The 15,009-nt window shown below is 41.1% G+C and overlaps 1 protein-coding gene across 1 annotated transcript; it reads right to left on the minus strand.

Moving 5' to 3' along the window:
- Nucleotides 1–1,143: 1,143 nt before the first annotated feature.
- ISY1 (ISY1 splicing factor homolog) lies at nucleotides 1,144–14,514 on the minus strand. The gene is made up of 11 exons (XM_040568247.1): nucleotides 14,400–14,514; nucleotides 14,276–14,298; nucleotides 12,479–12,530; nucleotides 11,077–11,142; nucleotides 9,657–9,699; nucleotides 9,417–9,529; nucleotides 8,614–8,731; nucleotides 7,629–7,751; nucleotides 4,142–4,251; nucleotides 2,693–2,779; nucleotides 1,144–1,965 (listed from the first exon to the last, which is right to left on the minus strand). The coding sequence occupies exons 1-11, from the start codon at nucleotides 14,400–14,402 to the stop codon at nucleotides 1,858–1,860; spliced, it is 846 nt and encodes a 281-aa protein (XP_040424181.1). The 5' UTR covers nucleotides 14,403–14,514; the 3' UTR covers nucleotides 1,144–1,857.
- Between the last annotated feature and the right edge of the window lie 495 nt (nucleotides 14,515–15,009).

Genomic DNA, 15,009 nt, shown 5'->3' on the forward strand with positions numbered 1-15,009 from the left:
GCCCTAATCTGTCCATTTTTGTCTTTCATGCTATAGATGTGTATGGTGACAGAAAGGACCAACCACAGCTATTACCAATCTCCCAAACTGAATCAGGCCATAATAACTAGTGTTTGTTCTTTCCTCCTCTAAATCTGGTTTGGTTATCTGTAGCATATAGCTTAGCAAATCTGCAGCAAGACATGCATTTTTCTTACAAGCACTGTTCCACTTGAAAAAAATATATACTAAACAAAGAAAAGAAAAAAAGGACAGTCTAATAGAAGCATGGTTGGCAAGGGGCTGTTTACAACCAAACTTTAAATGCCTTTTTGGCAAGGCCATTTGGCAGCTCTAGTTTATTTATCTTTGCCTTTTCGTCATACTATGGTTTGGTGACTAACACTCCTGAAGCTTGATAAGGACTTAACAGCCAGCCTGCCAATTTATTAAGCTCCAGGAACTCTGTGGCTTAGCACCAGGCAACAAAGCCCTTAGCTTTCACGTACTAATCTCTTCCATAGGTGAAGTACACTACTCTGATCCAGTCCTGCCTGTCCATAAACCTGTTAGCACGTCCAACATGAAAGGAGCCTAGTCTTTCATTCTTGGTGGTCAGACATTTCAGGGAAGGAACTCTAGGAAAGTGTTATCTTTTACAGCAATATAAATAACCTGTGCATAAAGTACATTAGCTTTTCTAAAAGCAAGACTAGAAAACACTCAAGAGGCAGCAGCAAAAAGTAAAAACAGCTTCAGAAAGATACTTGCAACTCAGAGAACACGAAATTGAGTCAGAAACAGAGTAGTATGCTGCTACATTACAATATAGAGCTGAATATTAAAAGCATCTAGAAACTCTGTAGTCCCTGATGTGGTTAGTTGTTTATAGTGTATTCCTTCGATAGCACTTGTACTCCACAGCTACAGAAGTTTCAGTTTACAGAATTTAAAGTTTCATTCCGACTTGTATAACAATGTTACTCACTCAGACCCTAAACAAGCCCTCTGCTGTGATCTGCCTCTTTTCACCTGATACACAAGCTGTGAGCAGGAGGGGATGCCTAACTTCAAATCCTTGTGTGGATGACTGTTTATGACCCTATTCTTTGACTATGATTAGGGTAAAGAGCACAATCCTTTGAACTAGAATGAAACAAGACATTAGTGTGTATAAAATTTAATAAAAATATTTGAACAAGGTATTGCAAAGATGAAAGTATTTACAATAGCTGCTAGAATATCCAGCATTTGAACAGTTCATACACACGGCTCCAAACCATAAAAATGGTAACAGCTTTTGGACAATACTGCATGTGTTATATAAAGAAGCAAATCAACTTCAAAAACATTCAAGATCTGCCATCAAGCTCTCTCTAAGCAGGTTCTGAGCTATTCTGGTAAACTAACCAGGCACAACAGAGTAAGTTACTTTTGGACTCAGGTCAGCTAAACTCAACATGAGAAATATGTTTACATACAGCACAGATACAGGAGACAGACCAGCAGTAACATCAGTTAGATTTCTCTAGCGATAGTCAGTCAGTAATGAAAATGAAAGTAGTCATTTGGTTTGCTGGTTTATCTGTAAGATGCACTGCCGCACAGAGTGTTTCACAAAGTGAAATGACTGAAGACTGTTACTGGAGATGTAGAAGCCATGCTAATCTAGGCTTGATCTTTCACAGCACCGAAGTGCAAGTCATCTTAGCAGATTGACCAAAAGAGTGTTCTTCCTTTTGCAGAGTACACTAACTTGATTACAACTTACTCTTAACATTCACAGGGACTTTCAGAGCTAAAAGTGACTACTGTCAGAATATATCAAACTGGTGCTTTAGGATGGATTATATAAAACCAGGACATACTCATGCAGCGTTATAATCCTAAAAGTCTTTTTGCTTCTTCACTCTGTGCCATGAGAGTTTCACTAGCATACTTCTGAAGAAGCTCCATCTTCTTTCGCCGTACAAGAGCTTCCTCAATCTGGAAGTATAAAAGTAAGACATTCAGCTTAGTTGAGATGCTGAAACTCAGAACAGCCAGCTAGCAAAACAGGAAGAAGCACAAGAAATGAACAGTGAAAGTTAAGAGGCTTACACTGGTATAAAATTAGTGGAATAGAGGGAAGGGATACCATCAAGGGCCCTTGACAGGCTTGAGAGGTGGGCCCATACAAACGTCATGAAGTTCAACAAGGCCAAGCACAAGGTCCTGCATCTGCATCGGGGCAATCATAAGCACAAATAGGACTGGGCGGAGAATGGATTGAGTAGCCCTGTGGGGAAGGACTTGGGGGTACTGGTGGACAAAAAAACTGAACATAATCTGGAAAAGTGTGCTCGTAACCCAGAAAGCCAGCCACATCCTGGCCTGCATCAGAAGAAAGGTAGCTGGCAGGTTGAGGGAGGTGATTCTCCCCCCTCTTCAGCTCTCATGAGACCCACCTGGAGCACTGCATCCAGATCTGGGGCCCCCAGAATTCTGTGATTTTGTGGTAACACCACAACATATTCCAAGTTATGCAATACTTATGAAGGTTTAGGAAATTCTCAAATGAAGAGGGGTATAGCAATGGTACTGTAATTGTGGGCAGTTCCACAGCATTTGCAAGAGGATTAAACAGTCACAGAGTAAAATCACTGAAGGAACAAATTACGTATCTTGCAATAGCAAGAGCACATGTCTGCAATTCAATTTTCTGATGTCTTACCTCCTGCTGAGTTGGCACTGGAACATGTGCAATAAATTTCTGTTGGCCTTCTTCACCTTCTTTTTCCTTGCCACTTTCCTCATCAGACTAAAAAAAAAAAATTTAATGACATTGTTTACTTTCTGAAGGAGTCAAACACAAATGTGCCAGAAGGAACCAGTGAGAAAATAAATGAGGATACAAAAACACAGAAAGTAGGTGAAAAGCACCAAACAACAACAGAATATGACAAGCATTACATTCAGATCCTACGGTCATAGACATTTTCAGAATTGTTGCTTTTCTTCTTCATATGGCTTTTCCTCTGTTGTGGAAATAATATAAACATAAGGCCACAATCTCTACTTTCCTATGTAACTCTGGCTACAATAGCAAAGCTATAAACAAAAGAGGAGCTAGCCAATCAAGAAGAAAGCAAGTGCCTTAAAAAATATAAAATATACGCACCGTTTCCCTGTATAGCTCTATACTGCCTCTTTCTCATGCCTAAGAGATGGGCTTATGAATCACAAAATAATACAAACAAAACAAGATACAGAAGGAATAACTAGTTTTAACTTACGGACTACCTCCTTTTCATTCTAGTGATAAACCCTCTTGGGTATGGACTGAGAAATAAGAACTGGCTTTCAGTATCTCTTTTACAAATCTCTGAGCACACTGGGAATATCTTTCATTTCCCTTACTGCCTCTGGGTGCAGGAAGAAGAAAGAAGCAAGTAACAGTGATGACTGCAGCATCAGCAAAACCTTGTATCAAAATTCATCTGTGAACAAACCCCTGAACATTAAATGCTTTTGCTATAAATTGATGGCCTGAAATTTACTACACAAAAAAAAATATTTGTATTATTACAAATTGTGCCAGGGGAGGTTTAGGTTGGATATTAGGAAAAATTTCTTCACTGACAGAGTTGAGGCATTGGAACAGGCTGCCCAGGGAAGTGGCTGAGTCACCAGCCCTGGAGGTATTCAAAAGACATGTAGATGTGGTGCTCAGAGACATGGTTTAGTGGTAGACTTGGCAGTGCTAGGTTAAGGGTTGGACTTATCTCAGAGGTCTTTTCCAACCTACATGATTCTATGGTTCTATTACTGAGGTAAGATGATACTTAAAAGTGTGACTCAACAGTGCTGGTAACACACTACCGTACAAGTACCAGCAGTCCAGGCAACGACAGGTAATCACAAGGTCTCAGCTAACCGTTAGTTGTTTCCCTCTAGCAAAATGTCTTTCCTATCTGCCAGCTTTCATCATTCTGTAAACTTAGACCAAACGTACTTATCTACTAATATTTTTTTTTAAACTAAACAGGGACTACTGAACAGGAATTTAGGCAGAGAGAAGGGCAGAATTCAGCAGCAGAGAGGTTCTCAGCAAAATCTCTCTTCTTCCATAAGGCAACAGAGAAGACACATGAAATGTAACATCACCTTAACCATCACATACCTCATCTTCATTGACAGCATAGATATTTACTTCCTCATCCTCCTCTTCATCACCTCTCGCAAGTCGTGCCTCTCTCTCCATTTTCCATTTTTCCACTGCTTCTGCTATAACTGTTTGGCAAAGGAAAAGAGCAGGTGTATGTGAGAGCAATTTAAAGCAGCATGGTCCAGCTGTAGCTCCAATTTCCTCAACAGCAGTCCTGCAACAACTGAAGCGAGAGTTCCTTTGTCTCCAATTTCCAAAGCTTTTTTTTCCAAAGACTTAAACTTCTCAGTTAAATCCTCTACATCTGTAATATGCACTTACTGTCGAACATCGATGTCAATGCTGAGCAAAATCCAATGTTAGTAAGTAGCACACTGTCACAGTACTAACTGGGGTACGTTTTAGATTCTGAATGTCATGGGTAAACATCAACTGACCCTGTTAACACAAAAACAGGGAGCCACGTGACCAGGGTAAGTGACTTCAGCTTTCTAGCATGTCAGCAGCTACAGGAATCCTGGTCACCATGTAGGTAATTAAATATGATTACGCTCCATGGAATGACCACCCACACAAGTACTTTTCATCTCAGAGTGCATTTCTTGCTTATTTTGTAGCATGCTTCCAATTCTGTAGCTCACTGCTAGCTAGGACCATTTAGGCTGTCCTGTCTTCATTATGCAACTGAGAGCTACTAAGAGCTCGAACACAAGTTTTAAGAAGCTTCATCAGTGACAACTTAAGTGCCTAAAAATTGTAGGGAAGTGCAAAACTAATGCAACTAAGCAGTAGAAATGCCTACAACTATAGAATTCAACAGTCATTCCCCTTGGCTCCCAAAGCGAACATTAAAGTGGTCTCCCTAAGAAAGCAAGATCTAACCAGTGGCACATGACTGTGTTTTGTGTGGTTTCTTAACAGAAAAGCTACACAAATTAAGAAGTTTTTTTTCAATACTTCATTTTACAACACTAACTCTTCCGATCACATGGTAAAAGTCACAAGAACCTAGATAACAAGTGACCCAAAGGGAATCTTAGATATCATGTACTAATGATACTGGGGAAAAAAAAAAAAAAGACATTCCTTGCAATGCACACTGAAAGACAAATTCAGGGTTACGCTAGCCACATTAACTCGAACCAAGGCTCTTTTATACAGTTCCCCCCCACCCATTTGCTTCATTTCCATGTATTGGTTCTGCTAGCATCTCTACCTCTACCCTTATTATTTCAAGTAGCACCATCACCAAAGATGATAATTCTCTTCAGTAACCATACGAATGCAAATAGGCTACCTCTCCTGCCTGCGGTTAGCAGGACGCGTGAGAAACACTGAGTGAGATACCTTTCTGGCAACGCACACAACTTCCCTTCCTATGGCATCAACTGTCTGTCAGCCACCTACTGCTCACCTGGGTTAAAGCTCCAAGCTACACTGCAGGACACAGATAAGTGGAGTATGTCCTTTTTTTCCTCCTTCCTCCCTGTCCTATACCTAGCCAATAAGTCACGAGGCTCTAATACAGCACAATAGTGTGAAGATCTCATCATTGAAGAGGGGTAAGCGTAACAAGTAGATGACCATATCAAGAGCCACTAAGTATTAAAAACAGTTACAAGCTCAACCTACTTAACAAATCACATTCTGCAGTCTCCTTTAAACTTTTTTTCCTAATTCTGAAGAGATAGTCATATACAAAAAGGAGCACTAGGAAATGGCAAAACTATTCAAGAAAAAAAATGATCTTCTCATCTGCTGTGTTTTGTGGAAGAACCTGCCAGGACCTTTTCGTATGGAGCAATGAGGATCTGCCTCAAGTTGAAGCATCAATAGAAGGTATTATGAAACAAACATACAAAGCAAATAGTAACAAATTGCCAGGATCAATGAGTGGTCACCTGAAATGCTAAAACAACTATTTACAAAACAGCTAAGCTCTTGAAGGTGTAGGGTCTCATGGTTAAAACTACACAAATACCAGATGGCAGAAACAGTGCTGGATTTTAAAGAGGGTTCAAAGAACTCAACTCATAATTCTGATGTCTTTACTGGGCAAGTCAGTAGGAACAAAGCTGGAGAATAAGGTGACAGATATAAATAAGTATCATCTATTGTGAAAGTGTTCGTTTTAAAGGGGAACTTTATTTATTAACAATATGAAACCACTAACAGTTGTAAAGATGAAAGACAACTCTTAAGTGCCCCTCACCCCATCCTCCAGAAATGCTTTACACAATTGTGATTTAAGTACCTACGTGCCAGCTATGCACAAGTTATCCATGGGAAAAAATAATTTCAGAGTTCATCATCTCTCCTGCTTGATCTAATTCAATGTTTAAAAAGACCTTGAATCACCTACAAAACATAATTCAACACACAGCCAAATCCAGACTGACTGTTAGGAACTATTAGGAATGGACAGTGACAATCACTGATAAAATGTAATTGTCACTGTAAAGAAAGAGTTCGCGGTGGACTTACATCTTAAATGCTATGTGCAGTTCTGATCACCTCCACTCCGTATTTCAAGGAACGGTATAATTGGAAAAGGCTTAAGAGAAGAGTGACAAAGATGTTCAAAAATATGAAACCATTTCCATACAGAGAAAAGGATGTGTACATTGGAGTAGAACTTTTCATGCCTGCACAAGAAACTGGGGGATGAGATATTAAAATTAGTTTTAGTAGCCTGAAGAGGAACTCTCTGTTTTCTCTTCAACAGGGTATCAAGGGAGCATCAGTTCACCTTAACTTGAGATTTAAACCAAATCAAAGTCAGCTACTACTCTTCAGAAGGCCATTCATCTGACAACCTCCTAGCAGCCATCGTATCTAGGGGAAAGGATTACAGACAAATGCCACCAGGGAGAAAACACACACCAGCAATTAAATACAAAATAACTACTCTGGTAGTAACTGCTCTCTTCTCTTTCACTGCAGAGAAGATCATCCGCTAATATTTACAGATGCTAGCAGATGTGCTGGATCTGGGCAAAAGTGGAGTATTTCAAAGAAAAGACGGGAATGCGTGCAAGCGGGAAGTGGGAGAACTGACTTCTTTGGTCCTTCTGTCTTCTCCAGTAAGACCGGGCAAGACTGTTGCTCTGTTACAGAACACTATAGTGGGGAAAAAAGTGCATGTCATTCAAAAGATGCATTTGGTTGGGACTTGACTGACAGTATGGGACATGAGAAGTGTCAATTTTTTTTAAATGAAAGTAAGAACTCTGAACTTTTTTTTTTTTTACTGCCTATTCTGGAACTGTGGGTCTCTGGTTGAATTAGGTCTCTCCAAGAAAGAGGGTGCTAGATACAGAACGAGATTTTCTAGAAAACGCAGCCATGAAGTAATACACACATAAAAGTAAATATTTTTGTTATTACTTCAAAAAGAGGTAAAGAGTGGCTTTTCTCTACATTAGTTACCAGGACATTCTAATGTCTACACATCTAAGAAAAAGTAGATGACTATTCACAGAGGTTTCTGAATCTTGCATACCTTTCTTTTCGTGTTCTTGTTCCAGTGGCTCCAGAATACCGTCATCTTCATCTCTGTAGCCATAGTATTCGGCATCAATGGATTTCATAAGCTCGGCTCGAGTTTTTCGGGGTGGTGGAAGGGCTTGAAAAATACATGTCTGTTATTCATAAAGTCAACCCTAATAGCTTGCAGTGCATTCCTGACCCCCACTAACCTCGCAGCAACTATAACTACCACAATCTAATTATCACTGGATGATCTGAACTGCTGGCAGTATCAGTACTGGTATTTTACTCTGGCCTGCACAACCCTGATGCTTCCTATCCCACAGTTGGCACCATCTAGCAACTCTACACTCTGTCATGCATTTTTCTCCATGTACTGGGGTCCCAGTATCGAGCAAGACTATTATATGAAAGAAACTAGAAAACTGGCCCAGGCTGCCGCAGATCACGTAGTACCTCCCATAATTCCTGAGACAGCAAACAAGACAGAGCTGGTTCAGCAGGCTTGCCTCATTTTCAAGTCAAAGTAATTCTCATTCTATGACAAGTCAATACACAGTTTTACCTACTTACAGCTGGATTTTCTTATTATGACACTTGATTCCTGCATCTAAAATTATGTTCAAAATTTTTTTTTTTTTTTAATTAGTTCCTATAGCTTACCATTAAAGTCAACCTGCTATGCTGGAAGGTTTCTATAGAATATTAGTACTTACTATTTTGAACTCACAGTAGAAAACAGTTTATTCTTTTCTATGCTTCTTTTATTAAACTGTAAAGAGTCAAAGGTGCTCTTTGTCCAAAGAAATAGCATTTAATTAATTTCTTGAGTTCAGCACTTCATGTAGCTGCTCTGAGACACAGGCCAGGATATGTAGTTACTAGCATTCCCTACGTACTATAGTAAATAGTCTAGTAAAATTTACTGTCTAGTCTGAGTGGTATCTCAAAAAAATACTACTATACAGATTTGTATCTAGGAAGAGTTATTTACTTACGCTCCTTTTCAAAAAGCTCTCTAACTCCTGGTAAATCCTTTGCAGCTCCAAAGTACTTGTAACCTCTGTTTCCTGGAACTTCTTTCCCTTCATGATCTAACATTCTTGGTCCAATCCTCTGAAAAATAAACAGTTAGTTGCTTTGTGTTTTTTTCCTTAATAAAAATAGGCATCTTAATAGGTTAAAGGATTGAGAAAGGAGATAAGCTGTATCAGTTCAAACAACCGTACAAGTAAAATGCCCTCAAAGTTCATCTTTATACAGTCTCTACTTTTACTAGAAATCACCCAGTTAAAACAACAATGAAAACAATAAAGTACCCATACCTGATTCACTTTGACAGAATATCTAAAGCCTTCTTACTGTCTGTAATATTATGTTCAGGTAACCTGTAAAAAAGCACTACTAAATCTGACAATAAAAACACTTTTGATGTTTTGGCAAATGAGAGTTAGTCTCCTTTCATTTTCAGCAGTAACTAGGTGACCCAAGTAGAAACCTTTCTACAGACTGATAAGGCACGGAATCAAATAAAAGCTTACCGATGGATAAAGCCAGAACACTGCTGTTCACTTTTAACAGGAAGGTAAGACCCCTCAAACCAGCGCTCCAAATAAAAAGTCAGATTTGCTCATCGTGGAAACAGATGTTAAATCACATTAGAAGAAGTATTTAGGGATTAAATAAGGGATTAATAAACACTGGCCATATAATAGTTAGCTAAATGTTGCACGGATTTTTCTCATTATGCACTTTAGTTGTAAGCAGAACCACCATGTAGTGCAAAACAATCTGCACTTACAGCATAGTCAGGACCTCCTAGCTCCCTTATTCTGACTTCCCAGTGTCCTTTTTCCCTCAGAAGTTTGTTTATTTCATCGTTCAGGTCCCGAATTCTGAATTCGCCCAACCCAGCTGTTAAGGGGAAAAGAAACAAGAAATTAAGCAACTTACTAAAGGCGTATTGCTCATATGGAATACTATGATCTCCTGGCTAGGACCAGAGATTCAAACAGATAAAATTTAATTAGAAAAATCTTACCGTTTTGAATCTGTGCCACTTTCTTGGAAATTTCGCCAATGATCTAGTTAAATAAGAACATAGAAGTGAATTTCTCCATTAAAAAAAAAAAACGAACACCACCTACCCACAACCAACTAGAAAACCCAGAAAAGTCCTTCTTGAAGTTGTCTTTTTGATCCAGAAAGTGGATCTGAGACTAACAATTTCAAATATCAACATAGATTTTATTTGGACTAACACAGTACCTCAAAGGCTTAAAATACTTGCAATTATTTTACATCAGTTATCATAAGCAATCAAATTCCTAATAAGTATATCCAATAGCTTCACCTCTGACTTTTCAGGCAAAGAAGGGAAGAGAGGAAGGTTCGAAAGGCCAGCCCTATGATGAGCTGGCAGGCTCAGTGACCGCTGTTTACTTTTGCTTTAGCAAGCCTTTCAGTGCCATTTCAATACCAATACTGGCTGGACAAGCCAGAGTCAAAAGCTTGTGACACACAGGACAAAGTTCAGCTAGCAGATAACTACTAGTGACACCCCTCCAGGGTCAGCATCATTTAAAGTTTCTAACAGCCTGGATGCACTCTTGGAAAGGTCACAATGAGACCAGATGGGGGGAGCAAAGGCTGCTGAGGGACTTGGATAGGTTAGAGAATGGGTCTACAGAGTTCCACAAAGTTCCTCAAAGAAAAGGCAAAGTCTGCATCTGGGAGAATGAGCCCATTTAACAGTACAGGCCAACTGCTGAATGACCTGAAAGCAGCTTCTGAAGAATAAGCTGAATAAAAAGCTCAACAGGAGTCAATGATACAACACTGCAGCACAGGCTAACCTCACACTGCTCTGGGTTAGCAAGCACGTGGCCAGCACGTGGAATTGATTCTTCCCCTCTATTTGCCGCTTGTGAGATCACACCTGGAGTACAACATACACATGATGAGGGCTGGAGCACACGACACGCAAGGAAAGGCTAAGAGAGATGGGTTTGTTCAACCCTAAAAAGAGAAGATGAAGGGGGAACACCCTATTGGTGTCTTCTGGAGGGTATAGAGAAAACAAAGACAGGCTGTTGGAGAGGTGCATGACAGTAGGACAAGCAGTGACAAATTCAAATCGGGCCAGGGAAATTCTGAGTACATCCACAGAAAAAAAAAAATCATTGAAAGGGCTGTCAAACACTGGTACAGGGTCCCATAGAAGTTGTGGAATCCCAATCCCATGAGATATTCAAAAGTCAACTGGACACGGCCCTGGGCATTGCAATGTGGTTGTACCTTCACTGAACACGTGTGGTGAACTGTATGATATTCCTGTCTAAATTAAACTGTGATTAACTCAGTATACTGAAGAAGTCTGAAAAATTTAGCATGTCTGTTTTAGACAGCCTGCTTACAAAAGTTCAACCTGCTACAGAATTATAAAGATCTATTCACATTACCTGTCGCCTCCATTTCTCAGCTTTAGGCAACTCATTACACTCTGATGCAAGGAAAGGTCTTCGCTCCTGTCAGACAAAAAAAACACACAATCTAGCATCAATACGATCACAGCATTTCATGAGAACTTTGTTGCTTGATTAATCCTAAACTATGCTACCAGCATCCAGTACCTTCTGCTCCCACCAATTTTTAATGAGTGGATAAAAAATGACTACTTACAGACCTGCCAAATTAAACTACCACAGAATACCATAAACTACATAATCCCACTTTATTCAAAACAAAACTTGTCACCTAATCCTTCATATCACTACACAGATGAATAATGTTTCATCTAGAACAGCTGCATTCATATAATTTTCCAATATACTAGCATCTAAATAAAATCCACTGTTTTCCAAGCAGCTCTTAAGCTTGGGCCTTTCTTTCTCAATTACAACTACCTAAATTCCATAACTTTTCTTCAGGATGTTTTCATTTTATACTCTCCCAACTACTGTTAATTAAACACTTTTTCCCCCAGCCTTCACAATTTCATCTTACCTCTAGCACCGCGTGCAATTATTTTGTCCCTTTCCCTACAGTACTTCCACAGGTCAACCCTTTATATATAAAAAAAACAAAAAATGCCTTCCTTCACATAGCATACCAGAAACTGTCCCATCTTATGTGTAAAACATCACTCCTTACAGCGCGAACACCAGACACTTGAATTTCCAGAATTTCTTTGCCAGTTACCAAAGTTAAAAATTATAAACCTGTCTAAAAAAAAATTGAGAACACTCTGATCCCTACATAAATATTCTTGCAATTTGAGTTATGATTCAGTGAAAAACGTACAGAAACATCCAGAGAGAGTTGAAAATCATTCACTAAGGTTCTACGTGGGTTTAGGGGTGCTATTTCTTGCATTACAATATGTATATATTTTTTAATGTCTAAAATGGGCTTACCAACTTTGTAAATCTGATGCCAATTCCAGCTCCCAACCCTCCCCCTCCCCAAAAGCCCCATAAGAGCCAAGACAATTATGATCAGATGCAGACATCATGTGTTGGTTTAATACCATGCCACTATTGTCACGCGCAAGCCTCGAGTTCAGAAGGATCCTGAAGACCCTCTGTTCCATGGTTATTACTTTGTTGGAATACTACCATAAGCAATTGTTATTTACCAGTATTTTAAGCAGTTATTTAAGAAAATTCTATTTACCATTTCTCTTTTGTGTCATTGTGAAACACAGCCCCTACTTTAACTGCTTTCCGGATGACTAATGCCAAGCTCCTATATGATTCCTGAATGCAGTGCATGGTCTTTCTGGAAACTGTTACACAGGTCTGTACATGGCTTGCATTCCACCCTTCATCAAAGCTAACAAAGCTTTAGTTTTTTACATCATACCTTAACTTTTCCTTCCTCAAGCTGAGCTTGACGGAATCTTGCCAAGGCCGTCCTAAAAAAAAAAAAAAAAAGGAAGGAAGCAAATTTACTTCTATACATCTACACCTCAACTGCAGTAAGTTCTTTTTTTTTTTTTTATATTACAGACTTAACGAACGTTAAGAAAACTTAACGTTTTCTCCATTCTGTAGAAAACGAAACACATTCATTGACTAGCTCTTCTGACTACCAACTTCTACAACACTAGAAATCCTCAGCGGTTAATTTCTTAGACAAACCCTGGCAAGCAACTAATTAATTTTTCTATTTAACATATTCCAATGTGTTAGATATTACCAGCAAAAGGATGATAATAAGTTACAAACACAAGCATAAAATGTACTTATCTTAGCATAAAAAAGAAAAAAAAAAAAAACCTTCATTGAGGGCAGCACCTTGCAATCAAGCTTATTAAAATGTCTAAAATATTTCAAGTCTCTTACAACTAAGCTGAGACTATACAGACCCCATCTTTTTAATACATGGTTTTATTTATTTGCAAAACATTTAATAGTTATGTTAAAAAGCACAAAACAACTGAGAGAGCACTTAACACTTTCTCTTTAGCTTCATATCTGTACTCTGCATGTAAGACAATTATCTAGGGCTCCATCTACTGTTAAGGAGCACAGAAGCATTTCCAGAATGAAATACAGCACCATTCAATTCAGTGCCTAAGGTGCACTGGCTTGTATCACTGTATGAGAGCACCTCACAGGGTACTACATAGCTGTAGTCCCTTCAGTCTCTCTTTGAATTACTATTACAAACTCAACAAATATTTCAGTAAAATGAATGCAAAACAAATACATTAATGAGCTTCTAATTTAGTAGTTTTAAATATGTGGTCTGAAAACCTTCTTGAAAAGGTACTTTGGAAAGACAATAGGAGAATTAAGATATTAAAGACTGATTTTGCTCAAGACCATCCCAGACAAAAGTTATACCTAAACCCATGCTGACAGATGCCTGTCTAGTCTGTCACCTCTGTTCCAAAAATGGAAACTGCCTAAAACCATAGTGAAATGTTAGAACAACTTCCGCATTTATTATCCAGCCCCTGCTGCAGTTTCTGTACTGGACTGGCTGGCACAGCCAGCAGCACTGCCCAGCACAGCGCTGCAAGCTCCACAGCACCAGGTTCCTCCTTTACAGATGGCTCATGTCAGAGAACGATTGGGGTTGGAAGGGACCCTAAAGCCCACCCAGTCCCAACCCCCTGCCATGGGCAGGGCCCCCTCCCACCAGCCCAGGCTGCCCCCAGCCCCATCCAGCCTGGCCTCGGGCACTGCCAGGGATGGGGCAGCCACAGCTCCTCTGGGCAGCCTGGGCCAGGGCCTCACCACCCTCTGGGTAAGGAATTTCTTCTTTGTATCTAATTTAAATCTACCCTCTTTTGGTTTAAGAGTGTCACCCTTTGTCCTATCACTGCACCCCCTGACACCGAGTCCCTCCCCAGCTCCCCTGCAGCCCCCTTTAGGCCCTGGCAGGCCGCTGCGAGGTCTCCCCGGAGCCTTCTCTTCCCCGGGCCCAGCTCCCTCAGGCAGTCCCCGCAGCAGAGGTGCCCCAGCCCTGCCAGCCCCCCGCCTTTACAGCAGCCCCGGACCCGCCGCTCAGCACAGAAAGCCGCGCTCAGAGCAGGGGCCTTCGGAGCAGGCCGTGCAAACCGGGGGCAGCCGCCGAGCCGCGGGCAGGGAGGCGCTGCCTCCGGGGGGCTGCGGGGAGCTGAGGCCCTGCCGGCCCGCACGCCGCACTCACATGGCCTTCTCCGCGTTGCGAGCCTGAAAAAGAGAAACGAGGAGCGTTAGGCCCGGCGGCGCCCCAGGAAGCGGGGAGGGGGCCCCGGCCCCGGCCCCGGTCCCGGCCCCGGCCCCGGGCTCACCATGACGCCGCCTCCCGCCGCACGCCCGCTCCCTGCCGCCTTCTCCGCTCCGCTCCGGAAGCAGCCGCGGCACCCGCCCGGAAGCGGAAGCACGCCTCGGCGGGCCGGGCGGGGCCGCACTGCCCCAGTCTCCGCCGCGCTGCGCCTGCGCGCCACGACCTGGTCCCCTCCCCCCCCCGGGTGTGAAGCGTTGAGGGAGCGCGGCGCTGCGGCGTCACAAGCCGCGAGCCTCCGAACATCAAATTGCTCTCGTTTAAAAATGTGCACTGTCTGTATTACTTTTTTTCCCCCGATGAAAATTGAGACTATATTAAGACTTAAATAAATTGAGACTTAAGCACCTGAGTACTAAAGAAGCCGTAGCTGCAAGACCTGCACAAGCACAAGCCTAAGTCACTAAATTCCACAGGAAAAGTGCCTTATGCAAGTCACAAGCACTGGAAGCCTTTACATACATATACACGTATGTATTTATATACATATGTATATAAAGCTACAGATTAAGTTCCAAAGGCTTTCAGGCCTTTGTAATAATAAAATTCAAAAGTTTTGTGACTAACTATATATACACATATGTGGGGAACATAGTCCGTGCTGACCATGCACAGAC

Source organism: Cygnus olor, chromosome 10 (assembly GCF_009769625.2).
Source record: "Cygnus olor isolate bCygOlo1 chromosome 10, bCygOlo1.pri.v2, whole genome shotgun sequence".
In the NCBI taxonomy this organism is placed as follows: domain Eukaryota; kingdom Metazoa; phylum Chordata; class Aves; order Anseriformes; family Anatidae; genus Cygnus; species Cygnus olor.

Bases quoted from the DNA above. Each gene is read 5' to 3' on its own strand.
- ISY1 (XM_040568247.1), bottom strand. The intron at 11,143-12,478 runs GTATGATGTAAA...TTTGTCTGACAG, and splicing joins TTGAGGAAGGAAAAGTTAAG to GAGCGAAGACCTTTCCTTGC. The intron at 9,530-9,656 runs GTAAGATTTTTC...TCCCCTTAACAG, and splicing joins AGTGGCACAGATTCAAAACG to CTGGGTTGGGCGAATTCAGA.